General features: G+C 34.8%; 1 protein-coding gene and 1 pseudogene across 2 annotated transcripts in view; one reads left to right on the top strand and one right to left on the bottom strand.

Moving 5' to 3' along the window:
- DPYD (dihydropyrimidine dehydrogenase) overlaps positions 1–23,393 on the top strand; it is a 707,946-nt gene that overhangs the window by 333,224 nt on the left and 351,329 nt on the right. For both annotated transcript variants that reach the window (XM_006919549.3, XM_025038477.1), the window contains one exon: positions 13,515–13,730. In XM_006919549.3, the coding sequence (XP_006919611.2) occupies positions 13,515–13,730 (216 nt within the window). The remainder of the gene's footprint in view (positions 1–13,514; positions 13,731–23,393) is intronic.
- LOC112469068 lies at positions 10,170–10,288 on the bottom strand (annotated as a pseudogene).

The raw sequence follows: 23,393 nt of genomic DNA, 5'->3' as shown, positions 1-23,393 counted from the left end.
TCTTTCTATTAAAAATTCTATTTTTAAATGATGTGTAGCTTTTTGTGTATGAAGGAGGATTTATTTCTTATAACATTTATATGATGTAAAAGAGTATCAAAGGAAAAAAGAAAGCTCCTATATCTAATGGAGCTATCAAAACAAAACTATCAAATTGGTGATAGGGCAAGAAAATACCATGGCTAATAAGTAATTCTAATGCATTTTATTGACTTTGTACAGGGTTCCAAAACTTTATTAAATGGCAGCGTTTGACCTGAAAAGCAATTTAAAATGAAATTGTCCCCATAAAGGCAGAATATATCCTTACCAATATCGCAGTAGATTGCTGCTTCAGACAGATAATTCAAGATTAGAATGGGTAGAAAAAATAACTGAAAAATCTGATTCATACCATACAAAACTTGGCCTCAGTGTGTGCTTATGGGAATATGAAAGAAATTAGCCACTCCCATGTCACTTGGTCCAAATGGGCAATAAGTATTAAGAATTCCTTGCCAAATCTCCAACTCTCTGATGCCTTAGGGCTGTATGGTGTTAATGACAATATCATAGTAAAACAAAGCACCAAAAACCTTTGGTTTGCTTGGGGAAGTTCAAGTACAAAATAACTCAGTTGGAAATTTTATCTAAAATTGTGTTCCTCTGCATTTAGTGATTTGGTCAAGTTGAATCTTATACAAGTTGTAAAGAATCAGATTGAAAAATATCCAGATTCAGGAAGTGTAATGGAAGCCTATGTCTTTTTTACTTAATTACCCACTAATTCTGCTTCTGGACCTTTGAGAATGCCGTGTTGCCTTTTGGTTATCTCATTTATGGCTCTGAGACAGCACAGTATAGTCACAGAGGAGGAGTTCTCAGCTCAAGAATTTAAAAACTTTTAAAATCTCAGGTACATTATCTTGAGCCTCACTATTTTCATCCATAAAAAGAACAAAATTATAATTTTTATGGTTCTGAAATCCAAGTAATATATATTTTAAAAAATCAAATTTGTTAGATACACATTATATGCTGATTATCCTTTAAAGAGCTTCACATTCCCATTATACTCAAAATAACCTCTGGAGGAACCATTTTCTCCCCATTTTACAAATTAAATAACCTATGCTGAAATTGATTGAGATGGGAATGGCCCTGGAGGTCATTTGATTCAATCACTTAAATATTGGTCAAGAAGCTGAGGAACAGAACAGTCTTTAAAAGAGTAAACTCAAGTAATGGGAGAATTTATTTAAGAGAGTAGAACAATAATAAAACTATCCGAAGGAGCTTTAAAATAAATGTGTTATATATTCTCAAAGAGATAGCTACAGCGATAACATTCATAAAAAAGAACAGGAAAAATATAAAACCTTTCCTAGGTATTTAGACTAGGTCATGGCCATTCCGGGACTAGAAACCGAGTTTGTCCATTCTCAGCCCTCCTGTTTTTTTCGGTCACCACCCTGCCTCTTCCTCATGGAGTTCTCTTTGATTGAGCTTCTGCTGAGCATGTGGAAGGCAGAATACATAGGTCAGTCCCTGCCAGTCACCGGAGAACTTTGTGCCCAAGTGGAGATGAGAACAATGATACTGGACTTTTGAAATCCATGTAACCTGTTCTCAAAATTATCTTATTTCATTTTTGGATCACTTCTCATGCATTTCACAGTCACTGTATACTAGAGAACATCCCACTGGAACATAGCCTTTAAATTGATTTTTTTGTCAATTTTGTTCTCTGTGGTACCCTTGGCATCTAGAACAATGTCTATCTTAAAGTAGTTGCTTGGCCAATAAAATGACAAATATGGTTGAAAATTGAATATGCTGAGGAAATGTTTTTAAGTTATGGGGCATATTAGGTATAGCAGATTTTACAAATTCACTAGGCTCATTGGTGATAGATACTTTAGACTGCTAAAACAGGTGGTGGGGAGACAGTTATTTGGAAACAGAAGGATGAAGTGAGCATACCAGTGTGTTATAAGTTTTCTGGTTTGATCCTCACAACCATCCTTCACAATAGGCATTTTAAAGATGAGACAAATGAGTTTTAAAGAGGCCTAACTGACCTGTTTAGAGTCACAAAGTGACCTCTAAGCAACCACGCTGGTTTTCTTGCTGCATCCCAGCCCCGCCTTGACTTATATCAGAGATTTCCCCTCCCAGAAGTACAAGGGTTAGTAGGTCAACACAAAAGCACGCGTTGCCTGGTAGGTTGTTGACTTACAATTTTGAGCTCTTTATTTCAAGTCTTAATATTTCACATGGCTGCTGTCACGGCTCTTAAATGTCAGCTTCTTGTATTTTCCTTCACCACTCTCACCTTGATTGCACTGCCTTCCTCGGGCAACATGGATCTGCTGTCAGGCACCACCCTGTGCTGGTCACCAGGCTTTTCTCAGTCTAGTCATTTACATCTCATCAGCAGTGTCACCACCTTTGCCCCTGGGTCTGTGAATATGGCAATCGTTACCTTCTTGATTGACATTTTTGAAAATTTGTCAACATGTTATTTATTATTTTGGGGGGATCCATGGCTCACTTACAAGCCATTTCTTAAAGTTAATTTGCTTTTTAGCAGACTCTTTGGGTTGTATGAAATACAGACTCTGTATAATAGTGTGTGTACTGTTTTTCTTAATGGATGATATTACAATTAGTGGAAGATGAAAGAAACCAGTGTTATTGCCGAAGCTCAATTGATAAATTGGACGGCTCCTTTCAAAGTTATAAAGAGAGAATACCAAAATTCTGCTGATGGATACATGACTGATTACCTCCTTCTGGTATCTGCTCAGATGTTATTTTATTAAAGAAGCTCCCATAGGTAGCAAATAGAAACCTTCCCTGACCCCAGCCCCACTACTCCCAAACCCACATACTCTGTGTTCTGTTTCTGAGGAGAAGCCACTTAAATACATACTATTTGGGTTCCTGAATCCAATTCAGGGGGAACCAGGTTTCCCACACCACCAAGCGATGCTTGGGACATTGAGTATCCCACAGTTTAACTCAACGATGACACTGTCTACATGGAGATCGTGTCAGATCCCACAGATAAGTGGTCAGTCCTACAACTGCCCCCACCTTCTTTCCCCATGACTTCAGATGCTATTTGCAAGTCCAGCTTGTGACCTATGCTTCTAACCAACCTGCTGTGGATTGGAATGGAGAGTCCAATGATGCTCTCCAACTCAGGATGCCAATCACAAGCCCAGGTTGTTACCTGTACTCCTGACTGACCGACTGGCTATAGCTCAGAGGTTCCCACAGTCCCTTCCCTGGATTCAATTAAATTGCCAGAGCAGCTCACAGAACTCAGAGAAACATTTTACTTACTAGATCACTGGTTTATGATATAACTCAGGAACAGCCAGATGGAAGAGATAGATGCACAGGGATATATGAGGAAAGGGCATGGAGCTTCCATGTCCTCTCCAGGCATGTCACTTTCCCCACATATCCACAAGGTCGCCAACTCAAAATCTCTCTGAACCTTTCTTTTTGGGTTTTTATAGAGGCTACACTACATAGGAATGATTGAGTAAATTATTGGCCATTGGCGATTGGTTTAACCTCCAGTTTTTTCCCTTCCCTGGCAGTCAGGGGGTCAGGGAGGTAGGGCTGAAAGTTCCAACCCTCTATTCACAGGCTTGGTTCTCTTGGCAACCAGCCCCCATCCTTGGGTGCTTTCCGAAAGTCTCCTCGTGAACATAACATAGACATCCTTATTGCTCTTATCACTTAGTGAATTCCAAGGGTTTTAGAAGCAATGTGCCAGAAACAGGACGAAGACCTGTTTATTATAAATCATAGTATCACGCACATACGTCTATGTTTTTGTCTGTCTCCTTTCTCCCCTCACCATCACTCTGTAATATAAGATCCATAAGACCAGAAAATGTACTTTGTTTACTGCTCTGTTCCTAGCACCTGGTCACAATGCCTAACTTCATAAATATTATTGAAAAATTGAATATGCTGAGGAAACATTTTACATCATGAAACACATGAGCTTTAGGAAGCATATTTACAAGTCCACTTGGCTCATTGGTGTTTCTACCTTAGATTGTTGTCTTAGTCAGCTCAGGCTGCCAAACAAAATACCATAGACTGGGTGGCTTAAATCCCAGAAATTGATTTCCTCACAGTTCTGAAGGTGGAAGTCTGAGATCAGGGATCCAGCCTAGTTGGGTTCTGGCAAGAGCTGTCTCTGGTTTATAGGTGGCACTTTCTTTCTGTGTCTTTGTGTGTGTGTGTGTGTGTGTGTGTGTGTGTGTGTGTGTGTGCACGCGCGCGCGAGAGCGAGAGAGAGAGAGAGAGAGAGAGAGAGAGAATGCTAGTAGCTCGTTGTCTGGTGTATCTTCTTATAAGGGCACTAATTCCATTATGAGAGCCTCATCTCCATGACCTCATCTAAATTTCAGTAACTCCTAGTGCCCACTCCCCAAATATCATCACTTTGGGAGTTAGAGAGTTTTAACAAATGAATTTTGGGGGACATGCAATTCAGTCCACAGCGTTAGCTAAAAGAGCTGGTACTTGGCACTGGGAGTAAAGTTTACATGGAAACAGAAGAATAAAGAAAGAGAGCATGCCAGGTAGAGAGAATAACAAATGCAAACACCGGGAAAAGATAAAGTTTGGTGAAGGTCACATGAGACTGATGGATGTATTTACATAGAGAATGACATAAGGTAAGTTCGAATAGGGGGCCAGGACTAGATCATGAAGGATCTTGTAGGCTGTAATAGAGAGTTTGAATAATAACAAAATACAATGAGAAACTGATGGAAAGTTTAAAACAATCAAATTTGTGTTTTTAAAAGCCTACTCTGGTGCAAAGTAAAGAATAGATTCCAATAGGAGGGAAAGAAAATGGGAAAACCAGTAAGAAATAGTCCAAGTAAGAGTTAAGGGTGGCAATGAGAATGGATATAAGTATTCGTATGTTTTGAAGATGGCATTATCAGACTTACTTACGAAAGAGAAACAGGGAATGAGAGAGAAGAGATATCAACAATGATGCACAGGTTTTTGGCTTAAGCTGGATGAATGGTAGTGTCATAAAATGAGGGAAACTGGAGGAGGACTTTTTTTGCATGATACTACCTTAAGTTATTTAAGAGCGGATAGTTAGGGTGGTGGTGGAGTTTAGATGGATAAAAAGATCACATAGATTTCAGTTAATATCATTTAATTATGCAGGCTTATTCTACAATATTTAATATTGTAGCTCAGATTACAAATATCTTACAAAGAACAATGTAATATATCCTTGAAAGATGTGAATAAAATGGGATCATTATATTTTAGAAATTTTTCTATAGCCTCATACTTTTTCTAAAATTTTTATTATAAATAGTAATCTCTCAAAATGGAGAAATGAAATCTGATTTTATGTTATAATTATAATCACTGTACCTATGCCTTTCCACCGTGGAAGCAGCTAATCCAAATTAATTTCTGCTTTGTAAGTTTTTTTTCCTCAATAGATATTTCTTCAAAGGGCAAAGTAACTGAGCTGGAGTTAATTAATGCATTAATCCAGTCTATGAATTAATTTAGCCATAAGTAGCTACACAATGCTATTTATTCTTTTCCTTATAATAATCCTAGAATGGATGCTTCTAGCGCAGCTGTACCCCAAGATAGGGACCATTGTAGTTATATCACAATGAAGTATAAATAAAATGAGTAAGTGAAAGCTGTTTGATGATTTTAAATTGGATGGAACATGGTGGTGGTTATTTTTTCTTCTTCAATCAAATATAACACTACCGATAGCTTGCTTTTAACAGGTTTTTTTTTTTTTAATTTTCATTCTAGTAAAGCAAATTAGGGAAAAATGCAATTGGGATACATAATTATGATGTGATTTGCTTTTCCCCAACAACATAACCATTATACATGCAAATTTCTCTGTCTATAATTCCATAACCCAGCCAGGTATAATAGAAGAATACCAGTGATGAAGAATAACGATAAAATAATAGGCCATTATAGTTTGATTGTATTTGTTTTTATTTCATTCTCAAATGAACGGCATTATGATTGATTATCTTATTAATATCTGAATGGCATATACTTTTTATTTTTAATAATAGATTATTCAGTGTGTGTGTGTGTGTGTGTGTGTGTGTGTTTAATAAAAAGATCATGAATAATTTTCAGGTCAGTTTCCTATTTTGAGGATATTAATAATTTAGAAAAATAATGTTTATGTAAATAAGGGCAGCTTGATACAAGTGTAAGCTTTGAATTCAGATCTCGCTCTATCACTTTATAGCTGCTTATCTTTGGACAGGCTGCTTACTTCCTCTGAGCCTCACTTTCCTCAACTTAGTAGGAGAATAATGCCTAACTTGAAGAGTTGTGACCAAAATGACAGAATAAGTGTAAAACATTTATTGCTGGGTCTTGTGTAAGTATTATTTGCAAATAGACAAGCATTCTTGTTGACTTTGAGAATAAAATAAGTGTCCTATTTTTACAGTAGGCTTTGAATTTGAACAATGTATTTGTGGTCGTCAGAATTAATACCTTATAAGCAGATAAAGGTTCCCATATGAGCACTTTGTAGAGTATCTGCCCAATTTACAATAATACTTTGTTCTTTTTTAAATTAAATTTATTGGGGGGACATTGGTTAATAAAATTATGTGGGTTTCAAGTGTACTATTCAATAATCCATCATCTGTATATTTTATTGTTAATAATTTGTTTTTTTGAACAGGCCTTGGTAACCATTTATTTGAATAAGGTAGACCTAAAACACAATCATAGCCCAACTTGAATGTCTCACTTGAGAATTAGGAGTTAGAAGGGGTAATCGCATGCTCAAGAAGTGATTCTCAGCCTTGGATGCACAGTGTAATCCCCTGGAGAGGTGTGAAAAAAACCAAAACACTAATTCTTGAGTCCTACTGCAAGCGACTCTGATATAAGTAACATGGAGTCTGTCTGGCCAGGACATCAGAATTTTTAAAACCCTCCAGATGTTTTTCATAGATAGTGTTAAAGATAACTGGCTAGGCCTATAAAATATCAACCATTTTGGATAAAGAAGCAAAGGAAGTCCATTGGCAGAGACAGAAGAATAAACGAATTACACATTAGAAGAGAGAGGGAGACACAAATCATATGGCTTTTTTTTTTTGAGGGGTCACAGCCTTTCCTAGAGACTTTGCTGCATTTCTGCTTCAGTTTCATGAGATATTTCTATACTCACAACAACCATCTGAGGCTAATTCTGATACTTGCAACCAAAGGAGCCCATTCTACACTGGAAGTTAAAAATCATGGTAGTCAGGAAAATGCTGTATTTTAAGATGGATCTTGGCAAAATTGTGATGTTAATGAATTTTTATGTCACTTTATATGACTGAATTATAGCATGCATATATTTACATAGTAACTTAATTGCCCAGAGCAGTTATTTATCATTCCCACTAGATGGCTCTTTTGAGAGCCTTTGCTAAATTCAACAGTCTTTCAGAGGTAAAAGTTGAATGTTACTCTACATTAGAATTTTAGAATATAATGGACTTTTATATATCTAGAATACAACTGGTGATTATATCATCTAAATTGATTATCATCTTACTGGGAACTGGTATAAAAAGAGACTAAGTACCCAAGGTCACTAGTCTGATACATTCAACAAATATTTTGAGCATCTTTCTGCCAAGTCTTATGCTAGGTTCTGAAATTCAGTTGGGTAGGAGACACATACATATAAGGAAACAGTACTGGGTGCGATAAGGGAACAACTTTGTGGATAGCCAGGGAAGTCTCCTGGTGGAACCGACAACAGGATTGACTCTGGAAGGATTGGTTGGAATGTGCAAAGCAGTAAAGCCAAGCAGGAAAGAACATTTTAGGAAAAAGTCAAAATGCATAGATGCATTAATGATATATATATTTTTCTGAGAACTTGTAAGTGGTTTAATAAACTGACACAAGATGTTGTGAGTGAGTGATAGTAGATGAGATCAGAAAGTGTGGGAGGAGGAAGCCCCAGGTTACAACTGGGAGGATTATATAATGCGAAGGAGATTTGTATTCTGCATAGTGAAGAAAGAGCCTTTAAGGATTTAGTAGATGCAAATGAAATGAGAAAATTTAAGTATAACCCAAATAAATTTGGGCCCTCTCATGATCTATGCACATCATAGAGTTAACTTTTTTTAATTGAGCTGTAAATGACTAAAATCTTTACTCAGTCTCCACTAAAAAATTCTGAAGGGGAAAAAGCAAACTTAAAAGTCATTTTTAGACATCCCTCTCATTTTCACTGTCTCATATGTCTGACAGTGGCTTCTGTAAAAGAAATGTTACTTTTCATCGTTACACACTAAAAATCTGCTAGACATCTAGCTTTTCCTTAAACTCTATTTTAACTGCTCCGCCATCTTCATTCTTTGTTACTTCAGCCTTTTTTGAGCCAGTGGTTTTCATTTGGTATTTCTATTAAATGTATTTTGAACAACCAAAGAGATTGTGATGATGTCAAGATTATAAGACAATTCCTGCCTTAGAAAGGGAAGGGAAATGAGGAAATTGTAAAGATTCAAGTTTTATCCCTTTCAACTACGTTAGCAGTTTCCTCAGTTTTAAAGCATAAAAGGCAAATGAGATATCCAACCAAGGACAATGAGAATGTTGAAAAGCATTGAGTTTTAAAAGTAAGTATAAAGATATAAATGCTTAACCTGGGGAAAAAAGGAGATTTAGAAAGCATGTGATAATTCTTTTAGACATATTTGAGAGTCATCATGTAGAAAAGTGGTTTTATTTATCTTTGTCTAAATGGAAGAGGGCAGAGTTGCTTTTAATAGCAAGTAATGTAAATATCATGTTATATCATATAAATTACATGTATTTCTAATTCTAATGGAGATAATAATTTAGATAGGCTATGATAACTGCCCTCAAGGAGCCTATGTTCTAATTGAAGAGAAAAATCAACATATATAGCCCAGTATGACTACTGGGGTAGAGGCATTATATATGTGTATGTGTATGTCTCTGTGTGTTGTATACACACACACACACACATGCACACACACGTCTTTTTTTAGTGACTCAATAGTATTTTATTTCAGATTCTGCCTTATTAGAAGGTTGTTTATGAGATGATCATAGTCTTTTTAAATTTTATAGTGAACATTGTAGATTTGATGAGAATGTGTGGAAACCAGTTTTGAAGTACCACATGTTGATAATAAACTATTTTATTTTGCCTAGAGAAATCGATTCATTACTTTATTGTCCAATGTAATATTTTAAATTGTAAAATAGCAAGAAAAGAGGCAGCTCTATTAGGCAAGTATATAGAGTGTGTTAAGGAAATGTCCCAGAAAGCATATACTTACATGAATGAGTTGAGTTTAGAAGGATGATTAGAAGTCAATGGATAAAGAAAGTCGTGAAGTATATATTAGGCCAGTGGAAACACATACAGTAAAGCATGGAGACATGTGGCAGCATGTTGAACAATATCTGGTTTTAATTTTGTTTGGTTGGTAGGTAGGTTTATTTACATTTTTTGCACATGAGCTCCAGGGACCTTTTCTGTTTTGTTCATCGCTATATCCTCAAGTTCTCTATAAATACCTGCTGAATAAATAAATAAATGAAAATAATTCTATATGAATGTTAAGAATTGTGTCCAGTGAAGGACATTGGCACTATGTTATGGAAGCAATTAGTGTATGCCATGCAAAGAAATTTCTATTTGGTTTCTTGAATATATGAATAAGTTTTAGCATGTTAGTGACTAAACATATAACCAAACATTTTTAGTGTAATTAATAAATTAAAAGGATGGTATTTTTTATGCCCTAGGAGTAATCCGGATGAAATTATCTAAAATGGCCAGAGAGGGCTTCATAGTAGGTCATTTTTCGGTAGGTAGGGAAGTCTGGAATGTGAGAGGGTGCAGAAGGAGGAGGCACAGAGTATTTTTGAAGAGAGATGACCGAAACATTTTATTTCTGAAGAATGGCTTAAGGAAACAGAAAAAGCATTCGCCAATAAGAGGGAAAAAATATGCTTATTCTGGCCTTTGTCACTTACTGAATAACTTATAGGTACTCACTTAACTTCCTTTGCCCTTAGTTTTCTCTTTATAAAAGAAAGCTTTTTTTCTTTTTTATTTATTTGTTTATATTTTACGCCTACAGCACCCAGTCTTCCTAAGTGGTCTCCCATCCAAGTACTAACCAGGCCTGACCCTGCTTAGCAGCCAAGATCAGATGGGATTAGGTGTGTTGAGGGTGGCATGGCTATAGACTAAAATAAAGCTTTTAACGTTGATTATTTTCTTGATTGCTCTAATTGTAAATATTTTTAATTTTTATGAATAATAATAAATATAGCTAAAAGATTGACTTGACACAGTCAATGAAGGAAACTAAAGAGTAATCTATTTACTTTGATCTTTACTTGATGGACTTATCATTGCTTTAGTAAACCTTTAGGTCTATTTGTGTCATATAAATTAGTTTATAATTATTATTAAAAATATGAGAAATAAAATAGGCAAAAATTTAAAAATTAAAGGCCATCCCAATCCCAATTTAGATAACTCTGGTTAACGTATTGATATTTTCCCTTTATCTTGGATAAACAGAGAGATGTGTAGCTACATATATATATATTTTTTAAACTAAAAACTTTTGGACTTACATATAATGTTAACCCAATATTTTTTCACTTAGCACAGGATAAACACACTTTCATGTCAGATATCCATTTTTTCTGTATTGTTTCCGATGCCAATATAGCACATTCTTGTACATTAGTATCATTGGAGAACTAATCTTCATTGTTCAGCACGTAGGTTGTTTCTTAAATCTATTATTTACTATCACTGTTGATGACTGCAAAATGATACTGTCTGAAATTCAGTATCTGGATAGCATATTCTTTAGAAAAGTAGTTTAAATTAACAACAAAGCATCCACATCCCAAGGTCCTGACATCTCTTGGAAATCTGAGTTCGGAGATTGTGATTGTGATTTGAGAAGTATTACCTTTGTGATGAGAACTGAAATTTGAGATCCTTAAGTTTCCTGAGCAAGGGTGCAAGGGGGACTGTCTTTTAAACTTCAGAAAAGGCAGCATACATTACGGCCTAAGTATGTTGTGAGGCTGTACAGTCTGGGTTGCTGTAGTACCACACTCTGGCAAAAAGTCAAAAAGACAAAACAAAGACAAAAATCCCCATTTGTACAGTATGAAAAAAGATTGCCTATTACAAGTAAATATTTTAGGTTATATCTTACAAGTATACAAATAAGTAGTATTTTTGTCAATAAAATTCTATTTTATAAGAAGTGATACTTCTTACTTGAAAGAGGTGTGTGTATGTTTATTTTTTGCTATTCGTTGTTTCTTTTGGTTTGTTTTCTTTTTGCTTTTGTCTTGAAGCTTTAGGAAAACCTTGCAGTTTGTCCAGATCATTCCCTTTTTAAGTTTTAAGGCAGCAACCTGCTTAAGAATTTCAGAGTAATGCTTTATTTATTTAAAAAGTTACATAAATTAGGAAATGCCAGTTGAGCTGCACATATGTATCTGTATCCTTGGGCTGGTGCCTAATGCCATATCTGCCAATAGTTATTAACAAATCAAAATTCATCTGTAACATTGAAGGGATTATATATTTTAATACGAAGCCATAAAAAGAGAAGAAAATATGTAGTGTCATTTACCTCGCCCAATGAAGAATGTGGACCATATATATTTCTGCTATCAGCATCAGACACAAGATTGCCTGGAGTGAATTCCTAAGATTCCTCAGGTACAGAAGGTGCTTCTAAATTTTTCCCAGTGTTAATCAATCCATGGTGTCAGGGGAGTCTTCCTTAGTCTAATCTAAACTTATTTGGTTCAGTTTAAATTATGATTATGCAGAGCTAAGAAAGTCTCATCAAAGGTGGTCTTTTTTAATCCACCCCTGTACATACTTACATGGATACAGACACACATCATACATACAATTAACGCCTCAAATTATCCCCCACTTTTCTATTTTATAAATTATAGCTTTCATCTTTGTTAATAATCTTTTTCATAGTATTGCCATCCTGTGTGAGGACGGGAGAAATTATGTTCACAGCAGGATTGACCAATATTCAGAAATATGCCTTGAAACCCAGAATATTTCTAGCAGAAGATGACTGCCGTAGCTGAAGCCTAAATGCCATCAGGCACCTCTTTGCAGGTACCTGAGACACATTAGTCTTTCAGTTGACAAGTCTGATGCCTTTTTACATATTAAGTGAAATTTACTTTACATTATAAATAGTAGAGGTCCAGAAATAATTTCTATGCAAGTCATGGCAATTTTTATCTACACAAGACACATTCCTGTAAAATTAAAGTTCTGCTCAAATAACTTGTCTTTTGAGTGATGATTCATAAGGGAAAGGCGTTCTTACTTTAGAGGGAACTAGCCCTGTCCATTCAGTAACCACTTTGGCTGACAAAATTCATTCTTTTTATATTTGCCAGTATTTGTCTTTCAGAGAGAAACAGAGAAATGGTGGGAGGGAGAGAAGGTGGTGAGAGAGAGAGAGAGAACCAATACAAAAATAGAATTGAAAGTGTGTGTGTGTGTGTGTGCGCGCGCACATGTGTGTGTGAAAGAGAGAGAGAGAGAGAGAGAGAGAGACTGAGGCTTTAAAAACAAAAGGCCTGATGAGATCTTTAATAATCTGACAGTCAGAAAGGAGGATAACATTTAGCAAGCACCTACTATGCTTCAATGTGTGATGCACTTTGCATAAGTATTTTCATTAAAGCTTTCCAATAATGCAGGGTGCATTATTATGTTCATTTAACAACAGCATTTTACAGTTTTGAGAGCCAATTGAAGATTTCAGCATTAACTATTCGGTACGTGTTTGGTTTCTGAGCAAAAAAACTCCTGTCACGCACATGAGTAGTACATCATCCACTTTCCAAATCGGATGTCTAGGGCTTAGGCGCCCCTGCATTTTCCAATATCCTTATGCGGTAGGAAATTAGGAGACCTGCATGCCTGCTGCTGTACTGAAAACGGTGGAGGAGAGAAGACACAGACGTGTTAGGTGGCTTTCCTAAAATCTCATAAACAGTAGTGGGATTACTGGAAATTGAATGTAGGCCTCCTAACTGCTATTGCCCATATCTCTGAGTACTAAAGGCAGTTCCACAAATTAAGTACAGAAAGACTGGGTTAATGGGTCCAGGGAGATAAATTCTGAAGTTATCCCTTTCCATCTTTAAATCTCAGTGTGTTTTAAACAGCGTTTTTGTTTGTTTATTTAATTGATTTTATTTGTGTTAATTCTCGACATACTGCCTTTTAAAATAGAAAAAGGATGGTATTATATAACTGCCAATTTTCATTATTGTAAACGGATCGATGTAACCTATATTAATTCAAATGCTGGGTTGAAGTGATTTTTGTAAAAGATTGTATAGAAAAATCAGATATGATACAAGAACAATCATTGGCTATTTGTTTTTTGCAGTCACAATATGGGACTTCAGTTCCTGCCAAGCCCGAACTACCCCTCTTTTATACTCCTGTTGATCTGGTGGACATTAGTGTGGAAATGGCTAGATTGAAGTTCATAAATCCTTTTGGTCTTGCTAGTGCAACTCCATCTACTAGCGCCTCAATGATTCGGAGAGCTTTTGAAGCTGGATGGGGTTTTGCCCTAACCAAAACTTTCTCTCTTGATAAGGTAAGAAAATAATTTTGAACTCATGTTTATGTGTCTATCATATTTTCAAATTAGGACATAAATATTATAATAGAAATATTTTTGTGGCCAAGCAGTAATAGTTATTAAACTGCCAGACAAGACCTATTATTACATGTCAGTCTTCTCTTCTATTCGTTCTGTCCCATGGAAAGTGGGGAGCATATATTTCTCATTTTCTTTTGTTTATGAAGCATCAAAAATATAAATGCTACGAAGGCGACTGTTTCATTTAATAATCACAAACTCATGAGTTCTTATTTCTGTATATCGTTTTGTGATTTCTGGATGTGTGTGAAAGAGGAGGTGCATATGCCTCCACTGAAAGTTGGAGAGACGATGGATTTAGTTTGCACATAATCCTGGGTTCTAATTCATGTCAAAGGAATCTCTCAGTGTAACTCATTGGTGCTGGTAATAAATAAGATTTTTCTGGAATATTTAAATACAGAAACTTTGCCCAAAATACAGATACTTGACTTTAATTTGTCATTATGGACATATTTAATAGAAAACAAACGATATATTGAAGTTGAGGTTGCTTCTTTAAAGTACACAAAATATATGAATGTATGTTTTCAAAGTAGGATGATTTATGCAATAAGGGGTCACAGACTTACATGGTCTTAAATTAGAAGAGAACAGCAAAATTTAACATTAATTAGACTCTATTGATATAATTTTAAATGCTAAACCTATTTATGTATTTAGCACTAACTGGTAGTTAGTAATAATTAATGTATAAGAATGTGTGAAGCTAGTGACTAAGAAAAGAGTATCGTTATTTAAATTAGCCTTATCCTTAGGCAAAGAGAATAATAGAGAACAAATATGCCCCATTAAGCACATTCTCTCCTTTCTTCCTCTTACTAGGATCAATAGCTAGCATTATTATAGATAAAACATCATGGCTGTCTTAGTCTGACAGCTTTACAAGATGCTATGTGCAAGTGTGGTCAAGAAAATCTAGAGATTCCTCAAAAGTTAGAAAAAAATAGTGCATGAAAAAATACTTCTTAAATATATTTATGTTTAAATAGCTAAAACAATGCTCTTTTTAAAATAAATTGGCTGAATATTTAGAAATACTTCGGTTAAACAATGTGTAAAAGCTACAGAACATAATGAATTCAGCTGTAGAATATCATTAATCGATTGTTTACAGCCTTGTAGAATATTGATAATATGTTCACCTTTGTTGCAATTCATCCTTTAAGAATTACTGGAAAGTCGTAACCAAAAGTCTAATTCGTTGTGAAAAACCGACTCTGATAGAATTTAATGACACAGTAGTTATACTATTTTAAAAGTTTTATATGTAAACAGAAATAGATGGCTAATTAGGTACTGCTGAAGAATTATAGCAAAAAAAAAAATGTTTGCTTTGAATGTGCTGGGGGAGTTTTTTGCTTGCAAAAATTGAATTCTGATTAATCAGAGACACCTGTCTTTACTCTGTTGGTGACATGCATTGATTTGCGACGCTGTCTCTTTCAGTAACCTGGGAGCAGTTCCCTTTATTAAGACCACTAGCAGAAATAAATAGGGAAGATAACTTCCTTTCGAACCTCCAATATGAATTTAGTCTGACAATTCAGAACTCTGTGATGCTGGTTCAGGAGAGTTATGAACAAATGCAAATTAAATTTGGCACATAAAACATAATGATGAGGGTTTTAGAAAACTCTATTTTACTTACTTTCATGGTAGATAAAACAAAATATTTGTGCAAAGACTATTTTAAATTATTTGTGCAGATTGTAGTGGCATAAAAAAATGATGCTGCCTTGGATTTATATAATGCCATTTTCAAAAATGATTTTTTCCCATACATGATTTTGTAAAGTAGCCCATTAGCTTCATAGAGATCTACCTTTTTTTTTTGGTTTCTTATACTGTCCCTAATTAATAATTAAACCTGCTGTGAATATACAACATCTTATGAGCTTCTGTGCTTTCTCATTGATGAAATGTTGCAGTATACAACTCAGTAGTATAAATATGTGCTTTTCCCAAAGCCTTTTATTAAAGACATCTATTAAAATATTATATATATTATACTTTTGTGTAACATTATAGCATACCAATTTAGATTAGGCTTATTATAATTTATTATCCCAATTCAATGATCTACTTAAAATGTATTAAAATTCTGAATCTTGATATTTGAAATTTGGATGCTCTTAATATGACAGAGGTTATTCTATCGAGTTTTGTTATCATATGAAATATTAATATTTCACAATACAGTTTTGATGAAGTGCAATTTACCGTGCCTGCATATGATAAAGAAATTAAGTGCTTACCAAGGGAGTTTGGTAAAAATTAGAGCCCTGGCTGAACATCTGCTGGAAATTTTATTATCCTGTCCTACTGACAGTGTGACTCCCTTGTTGTTTTTCTAGATTGACAGCTGAATATTGCACTGATTTCTACAGCAAATATGTTTAGGTGAACTTTGTTTCTCTTTTTTTATATTTTTGGGAGTTCGGAACATGCTTTTGATTTTCATCCTATATATATATTTTTATACTCTTGACATTTGTAGATGCCAGATTGAGGTCTAATATGCTGTAGCAACGATAGACCATTGACTTACAGTGAAATGCCAGTTGATATCTCAGTAAACAGAAATATTATTATTCTTTACTGTGCAGTCTGTATAAAAGCTCTATGTGCTTTCTTAGGGACGCAAATGATCAGATTTTTAATGTCAAATATAAAAAGATCCGTGTTTGCTTTTGTGTTAAATAACATCAAAGATGGCTTTTATTAACTATCTTCTTTCTTCCCAAATCAGTCTTTTCTAGAATGTCTCAAAATATCAACATTGCTTTTCTCGAGATTCTGTTATGTTTTATAATGATGACATTTAAAATGTCATCATAAAAGTGTTAAATATAATTAGAAATTATTTTTCTATATAAATATATATTGAGTTCAAATTTAAATTTTAAAAGATGGGAAAGAAATCAATCTGTCAAGCTCAATTAAAGCTAACCTATCATGACAAATGCTTGGTTTAAGTGGGAATATTAGAAATTGTTTAGATTTCACATAAAATAACCTCCTGACCTGTGTTCACATTATACTGATAGGAAATAGATAAAAGCATTTTGTTTTTGTTAATTGTATTATAATATTTTTTCTCTCAAGTAGCTATATATTATATACTGCAAATATATAATATCTAACTGCAAGTTGCATATATCTTTATCATTACACAGATAAACTCAGAAGTGTTTATTACTATCCTAAATCAAATTTAAACCTAAGCAAAAATTCATTTCATTTGTAAGCTATCTGTAGATATTTGAGTAAAGTTGTGATTGATTTTTAGTAAGAAAGTGTCTTGAATGCATATATTTTGTTTTAATAAGTATCAAATAATTAGATAAATAGGTGCACATATAATGAGTCTCTCTCAAATACTGAAAACTATACACTGAGGAATATTTAAGTTTCTTTATTGTTTCTTTGGAATCAAAGTGTTGATTGTAGCTGTTTCTACAAAACATAGCCTTATGCCACATAGCACAATGCTTAGTGTATAGGAAGAGTTTGATAAATGCTTCATAAATATTTGTTGGATAAACAAATAGATGAATAAATAGATTTTTTTGGCAACAGCATATTGAGTTGTTTTTTTTTTTTAGCCATGAACAGACAGTTAACACATAAAACATTGACTGTTCCAAGTATTGATCTTAATCAAACGAGAAAAGGCCAATTTAAAATTTTCATATCCTGTTACTTTCTATAATTCATCTATACATGTCTAAAAATGAAAATGTCAGTGGAATTTCTAAGTACATGGATTGTATATTATTAAGACTTAGGTTGTTGAGTGAGCCCTTAAAATGCAATGAATTTTTGAGAAAACAGAATAAGTGTTGCGCAATTTTAGAAAGGGTCGTAAAAATTATCTGGCCAAACTATCTCAGGTCCTATGTCAATAGCCCTTACAGAAGAAATGTAAACTGTTCTTGAATGCTTTTAATGACAGTGAATATGCTAGATCTTTAAAGGCAGTGCAGCCTCTTATAGCAACAGAAAGATCTTTTATAAATACAATTCTTTTATTGATCCCAAATCGGTCTTCTCATAAGTTCCATCCATGTTTTATAGTTCTGCCCTATGAGACAGCATGGCATAAATTAGTCTAACGTATTAACATAAACAAATTGTTGAGTTTAAAATACAATGTTCTTTTTGTTTTTCTTCTTCAAGTAAATAAATACCTTTGAGAGAGGCTAACAAGTATGGAGAGGCTGTGCCGACTAGGGAAAAGAAATTTGACTTGGTTGACTCTGTTTTTCATCCAAAGCTGCTTCTGAATCACTATCATGGTGTCTCATCATCAAAGGAGGTAGCTAGGGTTTGTTCACAAGATGGCAGTGCCCAAGAGGGCAAAAGAGAAAACTGCACGACCTGTTGAGATAAAGACTCAAAAGTCACACACTGACACTTCCACCCAACCCTCTTGGCGAAAGCAAGTTACAAGGTACAATATACATGCTATATGCAAGAAATAGGTAAATACCTTTTACCTATTTTTACCTATTTTACCTATTGATGGGAAGAATAGCCAAATCATGTGACAAAAGGGCATGCACACAGCTTGGAAGGATTATTGTAGCTATCTGTGCAAAGTACTAACTTGCCCTCTCGTCACAGTAATTCGCATCCCTTACACATGCAAAGTGAACAATTTTTTCTTATCTACCCCTTTCCAAGACATTTTTGGTGTCGTTCAATCTGGCATTAGGCTCAGCATCTATGATCTTGTGATTTATATTAAGTCCCAAGTCATATAAGGCTACTTGGGTTCCACTTCTCTTTATCCAGAATTCTGTGAAATGGGAAGACAAATTGTCTATTTCATATACACCCAACAAAAAAAATGATATGGTCATTTTTTTGATACAGAAGATAACTCTCATTGAGAAACAGGAGAAATGGAAGAAACATAGCAATTACTTGTCCATAGCAATTTTAAAATTCAGTTGGACGTATGTATTGTTTTGTTTAGAAATGGCCAGCAATAGCCCATGATGGCAGTTGAGTAGCTTTTTTAGCCCGTTTCTGTCCACAAAATTAAGAACCCCTATTTTTCTCTTTATTTTGAATTGTCCCTTTTAGTCCTAGCTCATAGTGATGTCATCATAAAACTCTCTTAAAAACTTTTTGAATTTATATAAGGACTGACTCCATGTCTCAAAGCCACATCCATTTTTTTTTTTTTTTTTTTTTTTGTGACACTGACTTCTCTCCATGTTGAATATGTCTTGCTGCTATGGCACAATGTCCTCAAGATTCCTAGAATCAATACTGTCTACTTAAGAGAATCTCTAAAACTCAATTTAAATTTTTCTAAAGTCTTAACAAAATATCACATAGCAACACTCTTGATGTGATCTTTACTCCGAGGTCATTTCTTACTGTGAAAATCATTTTCCTTTTAGGAGACACCAAATATAAAAGTTGGTTTATTTTCCAGCCCAGCAAGTCCTGGGCCCTTTTGCTTTGCTCTAAGTTTGCTTAACGAATTGAATATATCCTTATTTAGCTCTTTTCTCTCTCATAATACCTTATTATACTTGGGTAGAAACACTCAACTGACACTTTCAGCATTCTGTCTAGATATTTCTTTAGCCAGATCCACAAATGCATTATGTACATTTCTATCTTCTAAGTTATCACCAGCGACATCCTCGCCAATTGTTCTGTCACTACATAATACAGGCCATTCTTTTCCCAGTCTCCAATAACAATTTTCACACTGCATTTGAAGCCTCCACTAACAGTTTGTTCACCATTCTTCCAGGCTTTACTACAGCCTATTCTTGATTTTTCAAGAGAGGCCTCTGCCTGCCTCTCAATCTGAAAGCCAAAGCCACATGTTTTAGATTTTGTTATTCTAGCAAACATTTCTGTATCATTTATCTATTGCCGCATATCAAACCATCCCACAATTAGTGGCTTAAAACAACAAGTAATCTGCTCTTGATTCTGTAGTTTGGCAGTCTGGTCAGGGCTCAGCTGGGTAGGCTTGCTTTCTCCATGTGGTGTTAGTTGTTCTCATCCATTCATTTGCAGTCAGTTGACAGACTCTTGGAGATTTGGCTGGCATGATCTCCATGTGGTCTCATCTTCAAAGAGACTACACCGGTTTTGTTCACAAGGTGGCAGTGTTTAAAATAGGCAAGAGGAGAAATTGTGAGGCTGAGGCTCAGAATTGTACAATGTAATTTCCACCGTGTTCTGTTGATTAGTGCAAGTCACAAGGCCAGACCAAGATCCTGGAGCATGCAAATGACTCCTCTCATCCAAAGGCTTAAATCCACCACACCAGAATTTGAAACAAAGTCTATTTGATACAGGCTCTTTTCTCTATATCATGCTGTTTCCTAATTTATCCTCGCTGGACCTCATTACTTTATGTCTAAAATGAAGGCAGTTTGACTCCATCAGCGTTTGCCAGAGACCTGGAGTTCCGCTGAGCAGATGCACTGATGGCCTTCTACCCCCTGCTTCGCAGAGCAGCACCTATGGTTTTATTTGTTTTGGTTGTATGTACAATTTCATTGAGAGAGAGATCGAGAGGGAGGAAGAGAGAGAGAGACAGACAGACAGACAGACGGAGAGAGAGAGACTGGGAGGGAGGGAGAGAGAGAGAGAGAGAGTTTGGGGGAGACTGGGAGAGAATGAATGAGAGACAATAATGACAGAATTTTTATAAAAAGCTTTCCGGGGATCCATTGTCATCAAAAGCTCCTTTTATACCATTTTTTCCCAGGCATACCGGCCATCTTTCTAGTTTTCCAACATGGCAGGCAGCTCCTCCCTCTCTTAGGGCCATTTGGCTAGTGTTGGCTCTGCCTGGAATGCTCCACCCTCGGGTCTTTAAACAACTGCTCATGCTTCTCTTTCAGTTCTCACATCAAAAATTACCTCTTAGGAGATGTCTGCTGACACCATTTGAAACTCAGTCTCTCTGTGCCACATGTCCCTGGTTGTATTTTTTCTTTACCGCACTTTCCCCATATGAAAGTACCATGCTCTTGACCACTTATTTGTTTACTTGCTTATTTTCTGTTTTAGCCATTTGAAGTAAACTTCGTAAGAAGAGAGATGTTGTCATTCTTGCTCACTGTTGTTTGCCCAGGGCCAAGAACAATTTCTGGCAGATAGGAAGGGCGCAATACATGCTTGTTAGGTGAATGAATAATTATAGGATTCTAATTTGAACCACAATTCCACATGACAGCTCTTCAGTTACTGGGAGACAGCTCTCATGTCCTATCTGCGAGCCTTTTCTTTTTCCTTTCTAAATAGTCCTGTTTTTCCCATAATAAGATTTGCAGACTTTTTACCACGTAGATTGTTCGTTCTCCCTTGTGGATTTCAAAAAACTTGTTTCAATCCACATTATATTAATTGAGAGGAAGTTGTCTACATTTGCACAAATTGCTAGCACCTATCAACCAGACAAGAATTCAGGAATAACATTGTCAGGACTACAAATGCTAAAAATAATATTTAGAGTTGTTAAGAAAAATTTCACAAATATGTTACATAATATTTTAGAGCATGGTTAAGTCTGTTTGGATTACAGTACAGAAAATCGCAATTTGCTTTTGTAACTTGTTTTAGAAGGCCTTATTAGAAATAAAGATTTGGATTTTTTAAAGACATTTATTTTACTATTATTGAGTTTCTACATTACCTGATCATGAAAGTCTATGAAACAATAAATGAACAGTCCAGTGCATTCTTTTTGCTGCTCTAGTTCTAGTTTCAAATTTGACAAGTAATTAATTTACATTTATTGAGTAATATTGTCTCTTGATGTATATCTATGCATGAAACTAAGGAGTTATAATTATTTAAACATATTCAATGTAAACTTCTCATCTGGGAGATTTTAAAATGCAAAAACTATAAATGATTTTTGTGTAGTAATAGTTTGATTTTCACCTGGTTAGGTGCTTTGTTATTTAGATTTATTGTATTGAAATTCATGAAGTTGACTCATCCTCAAATTATAAAGAATGGGATTATTAAAAGGCTACGATTTACATGTTGTAGTCCTATGAGAGATTTCATCCAAATGTTCACTTCAAGACTATTTAGCAATCTCTTCTGTGAAGCAGTCCTGATCTCTTCAACAACAAAAGAATTGTGTATGTGCTTACATGTTCGTTTGTGTATACACTTGGAGTATTGAAGCTAAGTCTTACAAGTTAGCATCTAACAGAAAATATACCCCATCTCTCCCAGGAGTTCTGAACTAATTACCATTTTTAACCATACCATGTGTATTAGACTTAGTATCTTCAATAGAAAATATAGATTATAATGTTTCCAAACACAAGTTAATGCACATACTGCTAATGTATACATTTTTAAAGATTTTTATTAAAATATAGCTAACATACAATATTGCATTAATTTAAGTATAAATCTTTTAATTGTAGCCAAAGTAATATTTTTAACCAGGTACATTATTAAAGTTATTTAAATTGCTCTGTGGGTGTGTGTGTGTGTGTGTGTGTGTGTGTGTGTGTGTGAATTTTTTTTTTTTTTTTACAGGTAAAATTTTCACATTTTGGGCTAGTTGACTGTGAAGCAGACCAATCAATTTTCCAATATAATTATGCCTTCACCTCTTTTCTGTTTCAGGCTGTGATTTCACACTTGTTAATTAGTTAATCATTTTGGTAGAGTGGACAAGGGGAGAGTCAAATAGACTTTTTAATAATATAAATTGACGTGCACAATTTGATCTGGGTTAGCTGGTAGAAGAACCTAACTCTTAATGGAAAATACCTTTTATTCAGTTCTTTTTTTATTTTGTGTTGTAAGCAACTGGTGTCAAGGTTAATGGAAAATTCTCGTAGTTATAGCTAAAAGAGATTTCCTTGAAATATACCCCTGCTGTTTAAAAAAACTGATTTTACCCTTCTCTTGTCTCACATTTTTTTTTTTTCAGAGTTTAACTAGTTAAAAATATCCATATTCTGGGTATATTTGGATGCTACAGTCTTTGGTTGAAATTAACATGGCTTGAATTCCATAATATCCTACTTGCCTTTGCGTTTCTTTATTGCCTTTTTAACAAGATTTCTAGTCATTACTATGTAGAGATACTCTTTATTTTTCCTTAAAAACTTTAATAAAAACCCAATGATTACCCCACTGTCAAATTTTAATAAAGACATACTTACATTTTGTTATGAGACTTATTCAGTTTTAACATCGCAATTCTCTTTTTGCTTCTTTTTCTTTGGACTTGCAGTGGACTTCATATGCAATCACCACTATTTCTGAAGTAAGATGTCATTAAATGCTCAAGGAAGTGAGTGATTTTTTAGAGAAATCTTTAGCCAAACTGCCTTTTCACACACCAGGTACCTTTACTTAACTGACTTCCCCATCTGCTTCTTTCACTTCAGCTAAGTCCACTGCCTTTTTCATCCTGTTCTGCTTATTCATTTGCACATTTTCCACAATATCTCATATGTTTGGAACAACTCATTACTTTTCTGCCAAATTCATTCTCAATTAAAGTTAAACTTTACCTAAAAATGTCATCAAGTAGTGTCACTTTTAGGTATATCGACTAGACTAGATGACTAGATG

The sequence above is a fragment of the Pteropus alecto genome, unplaced genomic scaffold (assembly GCF_000325575.1).
Source record: "Pteropus alecto unplaced genomic scaffold, ASM32557v1 scaffold106, whole genome shotgun sequence".
Lineage (NCBI taxonomy): Eukaryota > Metazoa > Chordata > Mammalia > Chiroptera > Pteropodidae > Pteropus > Pteropus alecto.
The sequence above is the reverse complement of the archived record's forward strand: the minus strand, read 5'-3'. Positions and strand labels throughout refer to the sequence as shown.